Consider the following 13750-nt stretch of genomic DNA (forward strand, 5'->3'; position numbering starts at 1 on the left):
ATTAAACCTAGTACCTTTGATTAACCCCGATAGGAAAAACAAACACCCTAGCACTTTAATAATACTTATGACTAACCCTAATGGGAAAAAAATCATCCGATCTCGAGCTAACCCTAATGGAAAAACCATGACAAATTGAATAAATAAACGCAAAACGACAAAAGATCAAAGGTGAAAATACAAATTTAAAGAATACTGGGGATGTAGGAGCTTTCGGAATGTCTCCCCTTTACCTAACTTATGGAAAAAACAAACTTCCTAGCACCTTTAATAAGACTTATGACTAACCTCTCGAGCTAACCCTAATAGAAAAAAAACAACTCTCGGACTGCTTTGCACTACCTCAAAATGGCGGCTAAAAATCAAAATAATGAAAGGATATATGTATATATAGATATGTAATTTAAGCGCTTAGAGTCTGGTGTCTCGGAGTTATAGCGCTATATAAGTTTTCAGCATTATTATTATTATTATTATTATATATATAAAACAACAACCATGAAATAATAGTGCTCAACGTTTTGATAAAAGGAGCTATTTATAAAATATTTCAAGCATAACTTTGATCACCTTCTACAGTATCGAGCATTCGCTCTCTTCAGGAAGTGAAAGTGAAAGAAGATCTCCTTTCACTTTCACTCCCGAAGAGAGCGAATGCTCGAAAAAACATTGTAGAGGTAAAACAAAATTATACTTAAAATATTTATTGACATATATATATATATATATATATATATATATATATATATATATATATATATATATATATATATATATATAAGAAATAAATAATGAATTCATAAAGCGCCTAAACATCCACCTTTTATCGTGCTCTGCCGCGCTTCACTTAATAGAAGGAAAAAACATCACACTTCATGATAAGCATGAATATAATAAGTCTAAGCAACATCTATTTCATAAAGTAATAAGCCTTATGGAACAACTCGATAAATCTTCACAGGACTTTGTCCGAGGACAGAGTGCGTTCCATGGGCGTGGAGCAATGGATGAAAAGGCTATTTTAAAAACCAAATGTGGATTGTATATATTAGTGTGCATGTATGTAAACTCCGATACCGGCATACCTGCACATTATCATTCCTCTGTAAGATGATCTATTAGCTGGAGATTAAACATACGTCAACCATGTCAATACTCTTCAACAGTCGTAACGTCACTTCCTTCCTTATGACGCATGGTAACTTAGTAACACTGGCTCTAAACTATCGGAATAATGGCGGAAGCCCTTATGAAATATTTCTCCGGCGAGCATAAAAGCGTATCCAGAGGAAAAAAAACATAAATTTGATCATGTTTTGACTTTTACACAATCTGATCACAAGGCATATGAAAAGTTCTAGCCAGCATGAAGAATAAAAAGTAATGATTTTCTTTGTTTAGAACCAAGATGGGCGCCGTTGCCAGGCGGCGTGACATCAGACTACTGAATCCAATTGAACCTCACAATGCTTCATTTATTCCACCAGCAATCCAAATGCCAGAGCTGATTCAGAGGGCTTCCAATGGAAAAATTACAGTGGAGAGCGGGAAAAATCTGACTCTGTTTTGTAATGCGTCAGCATCGTCAACTGTTTCAATATCGTGGCTGCCACCGATGCCTCCCGAATATGGCATCTACTCCCCATCTGATGATAAATTTGTTTGTCAAGTTCAAAGAGGTAATGATTGTAATGGATATAGATCTGAGACAAAATGGAACTAAAACAAACACACAGACCCAGGAAAACATATCCAAAAGTAGAGAGGAATTTGTATATATATATATATATATATATATATATATATATATATATATATATATATATATATAAAGATAGATAGATAGATAGATAGATAGATAGATAGATAGATAGATAGATAGATAGATAGATAGATAGATAGATAGATAGATAGATAGATAGATACAGATATGGAGAAAATTTTGAAAAAGAAGACAGTAAATGATAAATAGATAGATAGATAGATAGAGAGAGAGAGAGAGAGAGAGAGAGAGAGAGAGAGAGAGAGACAGAGAGACACAGAGAGAGAGACAGAGAGACAGAGAGTCAGAGAGAAGGAGAAGATGTACAATTTGATGACAGATAATGAATATTACTTGCCTCTAAATGTATGGTTGTGTAGTGTGGTTGTTTTAAATTAATTTATTTTATTTATGTACTCTCCAGCATTTAGTATGAGTGTGTGTACATAATCAGCGATGACGACTATTTATACTTCTAATAGACATGCACACGATACCGTGTGCATGTCCATACGTGACTCTATGTTCTTTCCATATCTTTAGAATCGTATAAGATTGGCGGACGAGTGAAAATCTCTAACATGCACGATGAATGCAGTGGTTACTACGCATGTACTGTTTCGGATGGCTATTCTTCAGCAACTAGATATTTTCATGTGGAAGTCCAGTGTGAGCTCCTTTTTGATGTCATATACCGTATTTAAAATATAAAAATAATTTTACTTCTTTGTTTCCATTCTAATCATTATATATCAACGTAACAGCATTTTATTTATTTAAACAATGAATGCCTATGTATTTTTTTAATCAAAAGGCAACAAAGAAAATGATAGTTTTTAACACTTTTCCCTCTTAATTTCAATTCTGTCAAGAACTTTTCTTCCCAAATAAATAAAATTAAGGATTGAATAAAAATTCAAGACCGTATCTTATGATTTATTAACACCGATCACAAAAGCTTTTACGACCAGGTCTCCGGGAAACTAATAACTCGTACCTTCTCTAGATGTAAGTCACATGATTACTTCAAATGCTCAGCATTCATTTAGATTGAAGTTTATGAAATCCATTCTCTTCTTCTTCAAAGAACGTCAAGTTTGAATTAGAAATAATTTTAAAAGAGATCAGAAAAAAAAAACAAATAAAAATCAAAAACAAATATGCACACACAAAAAAAGACAATAAACAAAAACAAGCCCTTTGCAGAAAAACTTCCACTATCCCCACCCCCAAACAATACATGGAAAAAAAACTATACGTCACATGAAGACCTCAAATATTCAGCATGCAATGGATGTGATTTAAGTTACAATAAAACATTCTCTTCTTCTTCTTCGTAGAAACCTTTTTGGGCGGTTAAAAGTTCTTATGAATTGAATATCGTTTCCCCATTTTGGTTCATTAATAAATTTTGAAAAAAATATATGACAATATATGCTTACTTGTTTTACACCTCCTCTCAGATGTTCTATTTCTAAGATAATATTTAATAATGTAACTGTTACTTTGATGCCATGTTCTCCGCATTTTATGGATGTTTTGAGCTTTAAATTTAAACAGGAGACTCACCCATTTTACAACTAACAATGAAGACATAGAAAAGAAGCATCAATTTGATTCACAAAGACAAATAATGTGGACGTGTCGGGTTCTCCCCTTAGTCAACAATACAAATTGAACAGGATACTTAAGACAAATGTGAGATAAGAGGATGGCATTGTTGTCTTTAGATAGGAAGGTCCTGGGTTCGAGTCCGGCTCTGAGCGGCGCATAGTGGAGTCCTTGGGAAAGGCTCTTTACTCACATTCTCTCGCCGTACTCAGATGTTAAATGAGTACCTGGCCGTTAACAGCGTTTTCTCTGTCTAAAAAAACTATGTAAAATCGCCTAATAGGCGCCATGTCTCGTTCCTCATGTTAAGTGTTGTTGTTGGCTAGAGACCCCATGTAAAGCGTTGAGCACATTTAGTGGATATTGCGCGATCTAAAAGTTCAAGTTTTTTTAAAAAGTTTAATGCAATTAAAACTTCTATTCTATAATTACATTGTCATTTACTTCAAGCAGCAGCATTATTTGCAAATGTATAGAACATTGCCCACATATTTATGGAAGTCATATGATGAAAAATAATCTAAATATTTAAAATTCCTAACCCTTTGACTGTGAGTGGGAATGATCATCGCTGTTACCCGGGTTCGAGCCCCACTTCAGGCACTTTCGGATTTTTTTTCCTTTGGGCAAGATTCTTTACCCCCCAATTTGCTCACTTGGACAACATGGGTGATGCCTCTTGACATGAGACATCATGTTTGATGAATTATCTAGATTCCTTCACGGAACGCCTAAGTGACGGGATCTCATGGTGCCGTTGCGAAAGGGCTTTATTTTTAAAGATAAAAGTCGTTTGTTGGTTCATTATTCACAGTCCCTCCAAAAATGGTACACCCCAATGTGGCATTGGGACAAATTATGGGTGGAGAGGCAATGTTACCGTGTAATGTGTCCGCAAACCCAGACGCGAATATCACCTGGATGAAGAAAGTGAATGGCAAACTGGTGAGGGTTTGATATATTCTTCTTCTTCTTCTTCTTCTTCTTCTTCTTCTTCTTCTTCTTCTTCTTCTTCTTCTTCTCCTTTTTCTTCTTCTTCTTCTTCTTCTTCTTCTTCTTCTTCTTCTTCTTCTTCTTCTTCTTCTTCTTCTTCTCCTTTTTATTTTTCAAATAAATAAATGACATTCATTTCTGGCGATGTGCATATCCTTACTATAAAGCAAACAAATTAATGGTACTTTCCTGTTATTCTGTAATGCATCTTAATTGTGTCAATGTGAATATAAAATAAATAATATAATATTGTAATATCGCCAAACAGACGTCATGTCTTGTCTTATACGTTAAGAGTTGCTGTTGGTTAGGGACCCCTTGTAAATTGCGTTGTGCACGTTTAGTGGATATTACGCTTAAAAAGGCCCAAGCTCAGGTTTACATCGGTATCAATGTCCTTGAGAAGTCGTACATTAAAAATGTGACCGGAGTTATTATGGGAATAAATAGATTAACGTGCATATTGTTTACAGGTCTGATAACCAAACGCAATTATGGGCCTGATATAATACCGTTGTAATGGACGATATTTTGCTTTGGTTTGAAAGTATTTCCACTATAACGATGCGCCTACGACCAAGTACACGGCGGACGAGATAAATAAAAATACTTTTAGAGTCAGCATGATTAAAAATATGAAGCTCATGTTTTTTTTTGACTGAAAGAAAATATCTTCACTCTTCATTATTAGGGCATTTATTTCAATTCAAATGGTTTAAGTTAAGATTAAAATTTAATTATAATAACCTAAGTTCACCCAAACATACTTCTGTTTTGAGAAGGTTGATATTAAGTCTATTTTATATCAGTAGAATTTTTGACCAATCAAAGCATGAAATTTGTGACACACCTTCACACATGCTCGGACAAATATAATAGTTTTGTATACAAACAATAAAGTGAATGAATTCGAAATGGGTGACTAGTTATCACACGATTTTCTCGATCATATTATCAACCTTTAAATTTACACATAGAGTTCTGTGTTGGTTTCATTCATCAAGCCGTAGATGGTGGGTTTTTTAATTAGACACATATCATCGACAGTAAAACCTGTTTAGTTTGTTATGTTTACCAATCACTGTCATTATTACATTATGACGACTGTCCGAGAGGCATTCCCGTACCTTGCCTTAACATGGGTTTGAATACTACTTGAAACGTAGAGATTGTATGAGACACGCCTTATAGAAAAGTACATGATTATAGAACTGATAGCAAGAATCGAAAAGTTGGGCTTGTGAAGACATGTCCGATATGTTATTTCTTCTCGTTACAAAGCCAAGTAATGTGTAGAATGGGTACAATGGCAAGGCTGGAGAAAATCATTACAAAACTTACCCTGATATTGGTTCATAAGCCATAATTGGGTCAATAAGTCATAGACAAGTGGGTTGGTAAGTCATAGACTTTATTGGGTCGAAGACAATGGGTCGATAAGCCATAAACAACTCTGCTTAAACAGCAGTGAATAATTCGGGTTTGTTTCAGTGATAAGCACGGACTTCGATTATTTTCGACTACTCTTCTCACTGAACAATTACTTTTAAAATATTTTTACTACTTCACATTTTCAACGAAGCACAAGTCGGGATAATATTATCTCTTTGGTGTCCCTAGGAGAAATTGCCCCGTGACACAAACTGGCACATCTTTGCAGAGGACTCATACACCAGTGCTAGATTAAAAACCGCCATCTTATGGTTTACTATAGACGAAGAGGAAGACTTTGGGGAGTACGTTTGTGAAGCATCAAACTCCTTTGGAAAAAGTTCGAAGTCTGTGCTGCTATATGGTGAGAAATTTATACTTTTCCCATTTGGATCATAAAGAGAATGTCAAGTAGACGCCAAATGGTTAGCTGCAATAAATTTCATAAATAATTTGTTGTGTAAGTTGAGCAAGGCAATCAGTTTTGTAAAAAAAAAAAGCACAGTTCGTACATATATCTATCCACATGAAACTATACACATAGTACAGATATTATATGTGGTATGTGTAATTTCATTTTAGTATGATATCAAATTTTGTTTATCTCCTTATGTTTACAACTCTGATAACCTGTATTCTGCACTCGCTGACAAAAAAATATTTTGGCTGGAAAACTTTTATATTAATTACCACTTGATTGAAATAATTTTCGACTTAACCTGGAACAGCGATGCTTCATTTTCAGTCAAGACTTTTATGTCTATGTCACAGAAGTACGATCCTTGTCCTTTCGAAAATCCATGCGATGTTGATATTGAGCTTGTCAGTGAAGAGAGGGTTGTCAGAATATGAAAAACTCTGGTCTCAACGTTGCACTCTGGGCTAAAGCACTAACCACAAAATATTTTATCACTCAAATGAGATAATATAAAAGAGTAATAAGCTATAGTGATTGAAATCATTATAAAACCCAATGGACAACTTAGAGGAGGCGAATTTAGCTACACAACTAAGTGGAGTTTAGGTTCCATATAGACTTCTCAGAGAATATAAAATGCGCTATAAAGCGCGTTGATCATGTAGAAGAGATGGGCATTATGGGCTAAAGCGCTTGCCACAAATTATACCTAGTGATTGAAATCGTAAGGAAGTTATTAACAATTTATAGCAGGTGACTTAATCTACATAACTATGTTGAGTTAAGGTTCCATATGGACTTCCCAGAGAATCTTTTAAAATGTACTTTGACGCTCTTCGACCCTGTTGAATAAATAGAAACTATGACGTACAGCATAGATCGGGATTATTTTATTGATTTAAATAATTCATTAAGAGTTCAATCATACACAACCAATGACCTAGCACAGTATTATATATTTTAACGATGATATATCTCAACATTCAAAACCAATCCATTTTCATCAACTTTCTTCCCAAGACGAAACGGAGAGACAGTCAGATTTCCATTATAGTCCAGTCATTGCGACAAAGGGCGACAACGTCATCTTGCCATGCTTCGCCGGATTTCAGGCAGGAGTAAGTATTATTTAAAGATACCACCATGGGGTGATTATAAAGTCAAAATATTGTTTTTTCGTTTCCTGGGTGAATATACGTTCAAGAACACGTATTATATTTTATTGGTTAGATTTATAAAATACAGTAAATTACAGAATGGAAATTAGAAGTTAGTTTAATAAAATACTGAAGCAGGAAAAGCAAGAACACGTATTATATTTTATTGGTTAGATTTATAAAATACAGTAAATTACAGCAATGGAAAATTAGAAGTTAATGTAATAAAAAATACAGAAGCAGGAAAGAGATCATTGTCAAAACGTCAATTTAGGCAACTGAAGCCCCTGTCATTGTCAAGATATGATTGAGTAATTGGACAGCACCTTTACACAGTTTAAAACAGTCGTAGAATTCTGACTAACGTATGAAATCAAACATGCCATTGCTTCTTTATCAATAATGTGTTGTTATACATACGACCATTCTTAAAGTAATTACTCACATTATTTCGCGGAGTCCCAGGTTTGAGAGTTTTGCCAAGATGAGGGTCATTTGTGCGACTATGTGGTCTAGTGGTATGACACTCGCTTTCGGATCGGAAGGTCCTGGGTTCGAGACTCGCGCTCGGCGCATAGTTGAGTCCTCGGAAAAGGCTCTTTACTCACATTCTCTCACCGTACTTATTTGTAAAATGAGTACCTGGCCGTTAACAGCGTTGTCTTTGTCCGAAAAATTGTAATATCGCCTAACAGGGGTCATGTCCCGTCCTACATGTTAAATGTTGCTGTTGACCAGGGACCCCTAGTAAAGCGCTTTGAGCACATTTAGTGGATATTGCACTATATAAAGCTCAATTTATTTGATTTAATTTATTTAAATAAAATTAATCGATATTTGAGGACAAGATTTTTGGCTAATTTTTATATACAAGTTTTCTCAGAGTGTGTCAGTTAACTGATTTGTTACATGCATCGAAGATTCAATTGAGAATGATTGCTTTTTTATTTTTTTATTTAGATTAGACTATTTTTCTTGGTGATGATGCAGTAGATTACAGCAATACTTAAGAATAGCAGCAACTCCTGGTTGTGAAGTTTAGTTTCTTTAATATTTTTTTTCTTTTTCGGTTCCCAGGTTGTTTGGAGTGTCGATGGAAATACATTGTTTTTTAATGAAGAGCGTCAACGATCTCGTTCTGATAAATTTGTTTCTGGACCAGAGATTATACAACCCGACTGGAGGTTGCTGATTGAAAACGTGGGTTATGAACATCAAGGTCGTTACGAATGTCGATCAATTGTTCCTCCAATTATGCGAAGAAGGCATCAGCTTATTCTGAAAGGTAAATTGACATTACCAATCTCAAATTAAGTCAGTCCAAATGGGCAATTAAAGTGTTAAAGATTTGTTCGATGTAATTTTACTTTACTTTACAATGTTTTGGTAGCGGAACGTGTTGTATTCTTACTAAGGAATGACTAATAAGGTGTTAGTCTAGGGGTAATGTTGCAAATTATCGAATTAGGGACTAGTTACGTATATTACGGGGTCCAGATCGCTCAGTTGGTAAAGCACTTGTGTCACACGCAAAGGGACCAAGATCGACCCTGGTGCAGTCGAGTTCTTTTTCTGATCCACCTTTCCACCCAACAGTGAATGGGTAGCTAGTCTTTTAGATCTGGCGGAAAGTATTTTGCGATTGTTAGCAAGCAATTGTGACCCTCCGCCTCGAAACGGTATTAAGTCGGATTTTTCAATTTTGGGTTTTTGGTACCCAATCACAGCTTATTTTATGCTTTAAAATTTGATACCAAATTTATACAATTCTGATTATTTATTGTCGAGATATGACCGTTTGAAGGGTGTGTCTTTTTTACGAAACCCGCCGAAACCCGCCGAAACCCGCCGAAACCCGCCGAAACCCGCCGAAACCCGCCGAAACCCGATGAAACCCGACGAATCCCGACAAAGTTATGGGAAGTAGGTGGCTGTGGGGAGTGAACCTAGAACTCAGGGAAGTGTACACCATTGGGGAGTGAACCTGGGACTGGGTTTCGGCGGGTTTCGTAAAAAAGAACCAGTGCTTTTTTACGAAACCCGCCGAAACCCGCCGAAACCCGGCGAAACCCGACAATATACAGCAAAGTTATGGGAAGTAGACAACTGTGGGGAGTGAACCCGAGACTCAGGGAAGTGTACACCAGTCGGGAGTGAACCTGAGACTAAGTTTATCGGCCGGTTTCGGCGGGTTTCGTAAAAAAGAATTAGTGCTTTATTACGAAACCCGCCGAAACCCGCCGAAACCCGACAATATCCGGCAAAGTTATGGGAGTTTGGCAACAGTGGGGGGTGATCCTGGGAGTCAGGGAATTGCACACCAGTGGGGAGTTAACCTGGGACTGTGTAAAAAGGATATCAGTGGGAAATAAACCTGGGACTAAAGGGAGATGGATACCATTGAAAGTTGAAGCCGGATATGGGAGTTGAGTACCAGAGGAGAATGAACCTGACACTATAGAAGGTGGGCGCCAGTGGGGAGTGAACCTGGGATTCAGGGAATTGCACACCAATTGGGAGTTAACCTTGGACTGTGGGAGATGGATAACTGTGGGTATCCGAGCCGAACTATAGGAGTTGGGTGCCAGAGGAGAATGAACCTGACACTATAGAAGGTGGGCGCCAGTGGGGAGTGAACCTGGGATTCAGGGAATTGCACACCAGTGGGGATTTAACCTGGGAATATGTAAAAAGGATATCAGTGGAAAATAAACCTGGTACTAAAGGGAGATGGATACCATTAAAATTTGAAGCTTGGTATGAGAGTTTGGTACCAGAGGAGAATGAACCTGACACTAAAGGAGGTGGGCGCCAGTGGGGAGTGAACCTGGGACTATGTAAAAAGGATATCAGTGGGAAATAAACCTGGGACTAAAGGGAGATGAATACCATTGAAAGTTGAAGCCGGATATGAGAGTTTGGTACCAGAGGAGAATGAACCTGACACTATAGGAGGTGGGCGCCAGTGGGGAGTGAACCTGGGACTATGTAAAAAGGATATGAGTGGGAAATAAACCTGGGACTAAAGGGAGATGAATACCATTGAAAGTTGAAGCCGGATATGAGAGTTTGGTACCAGAGGAGAATGAACCTGACACTATAGGAGGTGGGCGCCAGTGGGGAGTGAACCTGGGACTATGTAAAAAGGATATCAGTAGGAAATAAATCTGGGACTAAAGGGAGGTGGATACCATTGGGAGTTAAAGCCGGATTTGGTAGTTGGGTACCAGAGGAGAGAGAAACCTGACACTATAGGAGGTGGGCGCCAGTGGGGAGTGAACCTGGGACTATGTAAAAAGGATATGAGTGGGAAATAAACCTGGGACTAAAGGGAGATGAATACCATTGAAAGTTGAAGCCGGATATGAGAGTTTGGTACCAGAGGAGAATGAACCTGACACTATAGGAGGTGGGCGCCAGTGGGGAGTGAACCTGGGACTATGTAAAAAGGATATCAGTGGGAAATAAACCTGGGACTAAAGGGAGATGAATACCATTGAAAGTTGAAGCTGGATATGAGAGTTTGGTACCAGAGGAGAATGAACCTGACACTATAGGAGGTGGGCGCCAGTGGGGAGTGAACCTGGGACTATGTAAAAAGGATATGAGTGGGAAATAAACCTGGGACTAAAGGGAGAAGGATACCATTGAAAGTTGAAGCCGGATATGGGAGTTGAGTACCAGAGGAGAATGAACCTGACACTATAGGAGATGGGCGCCAGTGTGGAGTGAACCTGGGACTCAGGGAAGTGCACACCAATTTGGAGTTAACCTGGGACTGTGGGAGATGGATAACTGTGGGTATCCGAGCCGAACTATAGGAGTTGGCTACCAGAGGAGAATAAACCTGACACTATAAAAGGTGGGCGCCAGTGGGAGTGAACCTGGGAGTCAGGGAATTGCACACCAGTGGGGAGTTAACCTGTGAATATCTAAAAAAGAATATCCGTGGGAAATAAATCCGGCTTCAACTCTCAATGGTATCCATCTCCCTTTAGTCCCAGATTTATTTCCTACTGATATCCTTTATACATATTCCCAGGTTAACTCCCCACTGGTGTGCAATTCCCTGACTCCCAGGTTCACTCCCCACTGGCGCCCACCTTTTATAGTGTCAGGTTTATTCTCCTCTGGTAGCCAACTCCTATAGTTCGGCTCGGATACCCACAGTTATCCATCTCCCACAGTCCCAGGTTAACTCCAAATTGGTGTGCACTTCCCTGAGTCCCAGGTTCACTCCACACTGGCGCCCATCTCCTATAGTGTCAGGTTCATTCTCCTCTGGTACTCAACTCCCATATCCAGCTTCAACTTTCAATGGTATCCTTCTCCCTTTAGTCCCAGGTTTATTTCCCACTCATATCCTTTTTACATAGTCCCAGGTTCACTCCCCACTGGCGCCCACCTCCTATAGTGTCAGGTTCATTCTCCACTGGTACCAAACTCTCATATCCAGCTTCAACTTTCAATGGTATTCATCTCCCTTTAGTCCCAGGTTTATTTCCCACTGATATCCTTTTTACATAGTCCCAGGTTCACTCCCCACTGGCGCCCACCTCCTATAGTGTCAGGTTCATTCTCCTCTGGTACCAAACTCTCATATCCGGCTTCAACTTTCAATGGTATTCATCTCCCTTTAGTCCCAGGTTTATTTCCCACTCATATCCTTTTTACATAGTCCCAGGTTCACTCCCCACTGGCGCCCACCTCCTATAGTGTCAGGTTTCTCTCTCCTCTGGTACCCAACTACCAAATCCGGCTTTAACTCCCAATGGTATCCACCTCCCTTTAGTCCCAGATTTATTTCCTACTGATATCCTTTTTACATAGTCCCAGGTTCACTCCCCACTGGCGCCCACCTCCTATAGTGTCAGGTTCATTCTCCTCTGGTACCAAACTCTCATACCAAGCTTCAAATTTTAATGGTATCCATCTCCCTTTAGTACCCGGTTTATTTTCCACTGATATCCTTTTTACATATTCCCAGGTTAAATCCCCACTGGTGTGCAATTCCCTGAATCCCAGGTTCACTCCCCACTGGCGCCCACCTTCTATAGTGTCAGGTTCATTCTCCTCTGGCACCCAACTCCTATAGTTCGGCTCGGATACCCACAGTTATCCATCTCCCACAGTCCAAGGTTAACTCCCAATTGGTGTGCAATTCCCTGAATCCCAGGTTCACTCCCCACTGGCGCCCACCTTCTATAGTGTCAGGTTCATTCTCCTCTGGTACTCAACTCCCATATCCGGCTTCAACTTTCAATGGTATCCATCTCCCTTTAGTCCCAGGTTTATTTCCCACTGATATCCTTTTTACACAATCCCAGGTTAACTCCCCACTGGTGTGCAATTCCCTGAATCCCAGGTTCACTCCCCACTGGCGCCCACCTTCTATAGTGTCAGGTTCATTCTCCTCTGGTACTCAATTCCCATATCCGGCTTCAACTTTCAATGGTATCCATGTCCCTTTAGTCCCAGGTTTATTTCCCACTGATATCCTTTTTACACAGTCCCAGGTTAACTCCCCACTGGTGTGCAATTCCCTGACTCCCAGGATCACCCCCCACTGTTGCCAAACTCCCATAACTTTGCCGGATATTGTCGGGTTTCGGCGGGTTTCGGCGGGTTTCGTAATAAAGCACTAATTCTTTTTTACGAAACCCGCCGAAACCGGCCGATAAACTTAGTCTCAGGTTCACTCCCGACTGGTGTACACTTCCCTGAGTCTCGGGTTCACTCCCCACAGTTGTCTAATTCCCATAACTTTGCTGTATATTGTCGGGTTTTGCCGGGTTTCGGCGGGTTTCGGCGGGTTTCGTAAAAAAGCACTGGTTCTTTTTTACGAAACCCGCCGAAACCCAGTCCCAGGTTCACTCCCCAATGGTGTACACTTCCCTGAGTTCTAGGTTCACTCCCCACAGCCACCTACTTCCCATAACTTTGTCGGGATTCGTCGGGTTTCATCGGGTTTCGGCGGGTTTCGGCGGGTTTCGGCGGGTTTCGGCGGGTTTCGGCGGGTTTCGGCGGGTTTCGTAAAAAAGACACACCGCCGTTTGAAGTAGGGAGAGTGTGAAAACCAAGTTTTAAGAAAATCGACTTTGAAGTGAGGCACCGTTTTCACGCACAGTTAAATCAATGGGCAAAGATAACTCCTTAGATACGGACATCGAAAATTTGACGAGAATAGTGAAATTTGGCATGAGCTTAGCTTATACATTTAATAATGTACATACAAATTTTTGAAACAATCCAATTATTACTTTTGTAGTTATTCATTATTATGTAAGATGTTCTTAAAACAAATAAAACACTGGGGGGGGGGGGGGGGGGGGGAACGCCGAAAATAAAGAATCAATGAAATAAGAATTAATAATGTTA

At 39.2% G+C, this 13750-nt stretch overlaps 1 protein-coding gene across 3 annotated transcripts in view; it reads left to right on the top strand.

The window, feature by feature from the left end:
* LOC144964168 (immunoglobulin superfamily member 10-like) overlaps nt 1-13750 on the top strand; it is a 176103-nt gene that overhangs the window by 154788 nt on the left and 7565 nt on the right. For all 3 annotated transcript variants that reach the window (XM_078898123.1, XM_078898124.1, XM_078898125.1), the window contains 6 exons: nt 1488-1679; nt 2306-2431; nt 4188-4318; nt 5987-6161; nt 7236-7333; nt 8450-8657. In XM_078898123.1, the coding sequence (XP_078754249.1) occupies nt 1488-1679; nt 2306-2431; nt 4188-4318; nt 5987-6161; nt 7236-7333; nt 8450-8657 (930 nt within the window). The remainder of the gene's footprint in view (nt 1-1487; nt 1680-2305; nt 2432-4187; nt 4319-5986; nt 6162-7235; nt 7334-8449; nt 8658-13750) is intronic.

The sequence above is a fragment of the Berghia stephanieae genome, chromosome 2 (assembly GCF_034508935.2).
Source record: "Berghia stephanieae isolate SIO BIC M18660-M18661 chromosome 2, UCSD_Bste_1.3, whole genome shotgun sequence".
Lineage (NCBI taxonomy): Eukaryota > Metazoa > Mollusca > Gastropoda > Nudibranchia > Aeolidiidae > Berghia > Berghia stephanieae.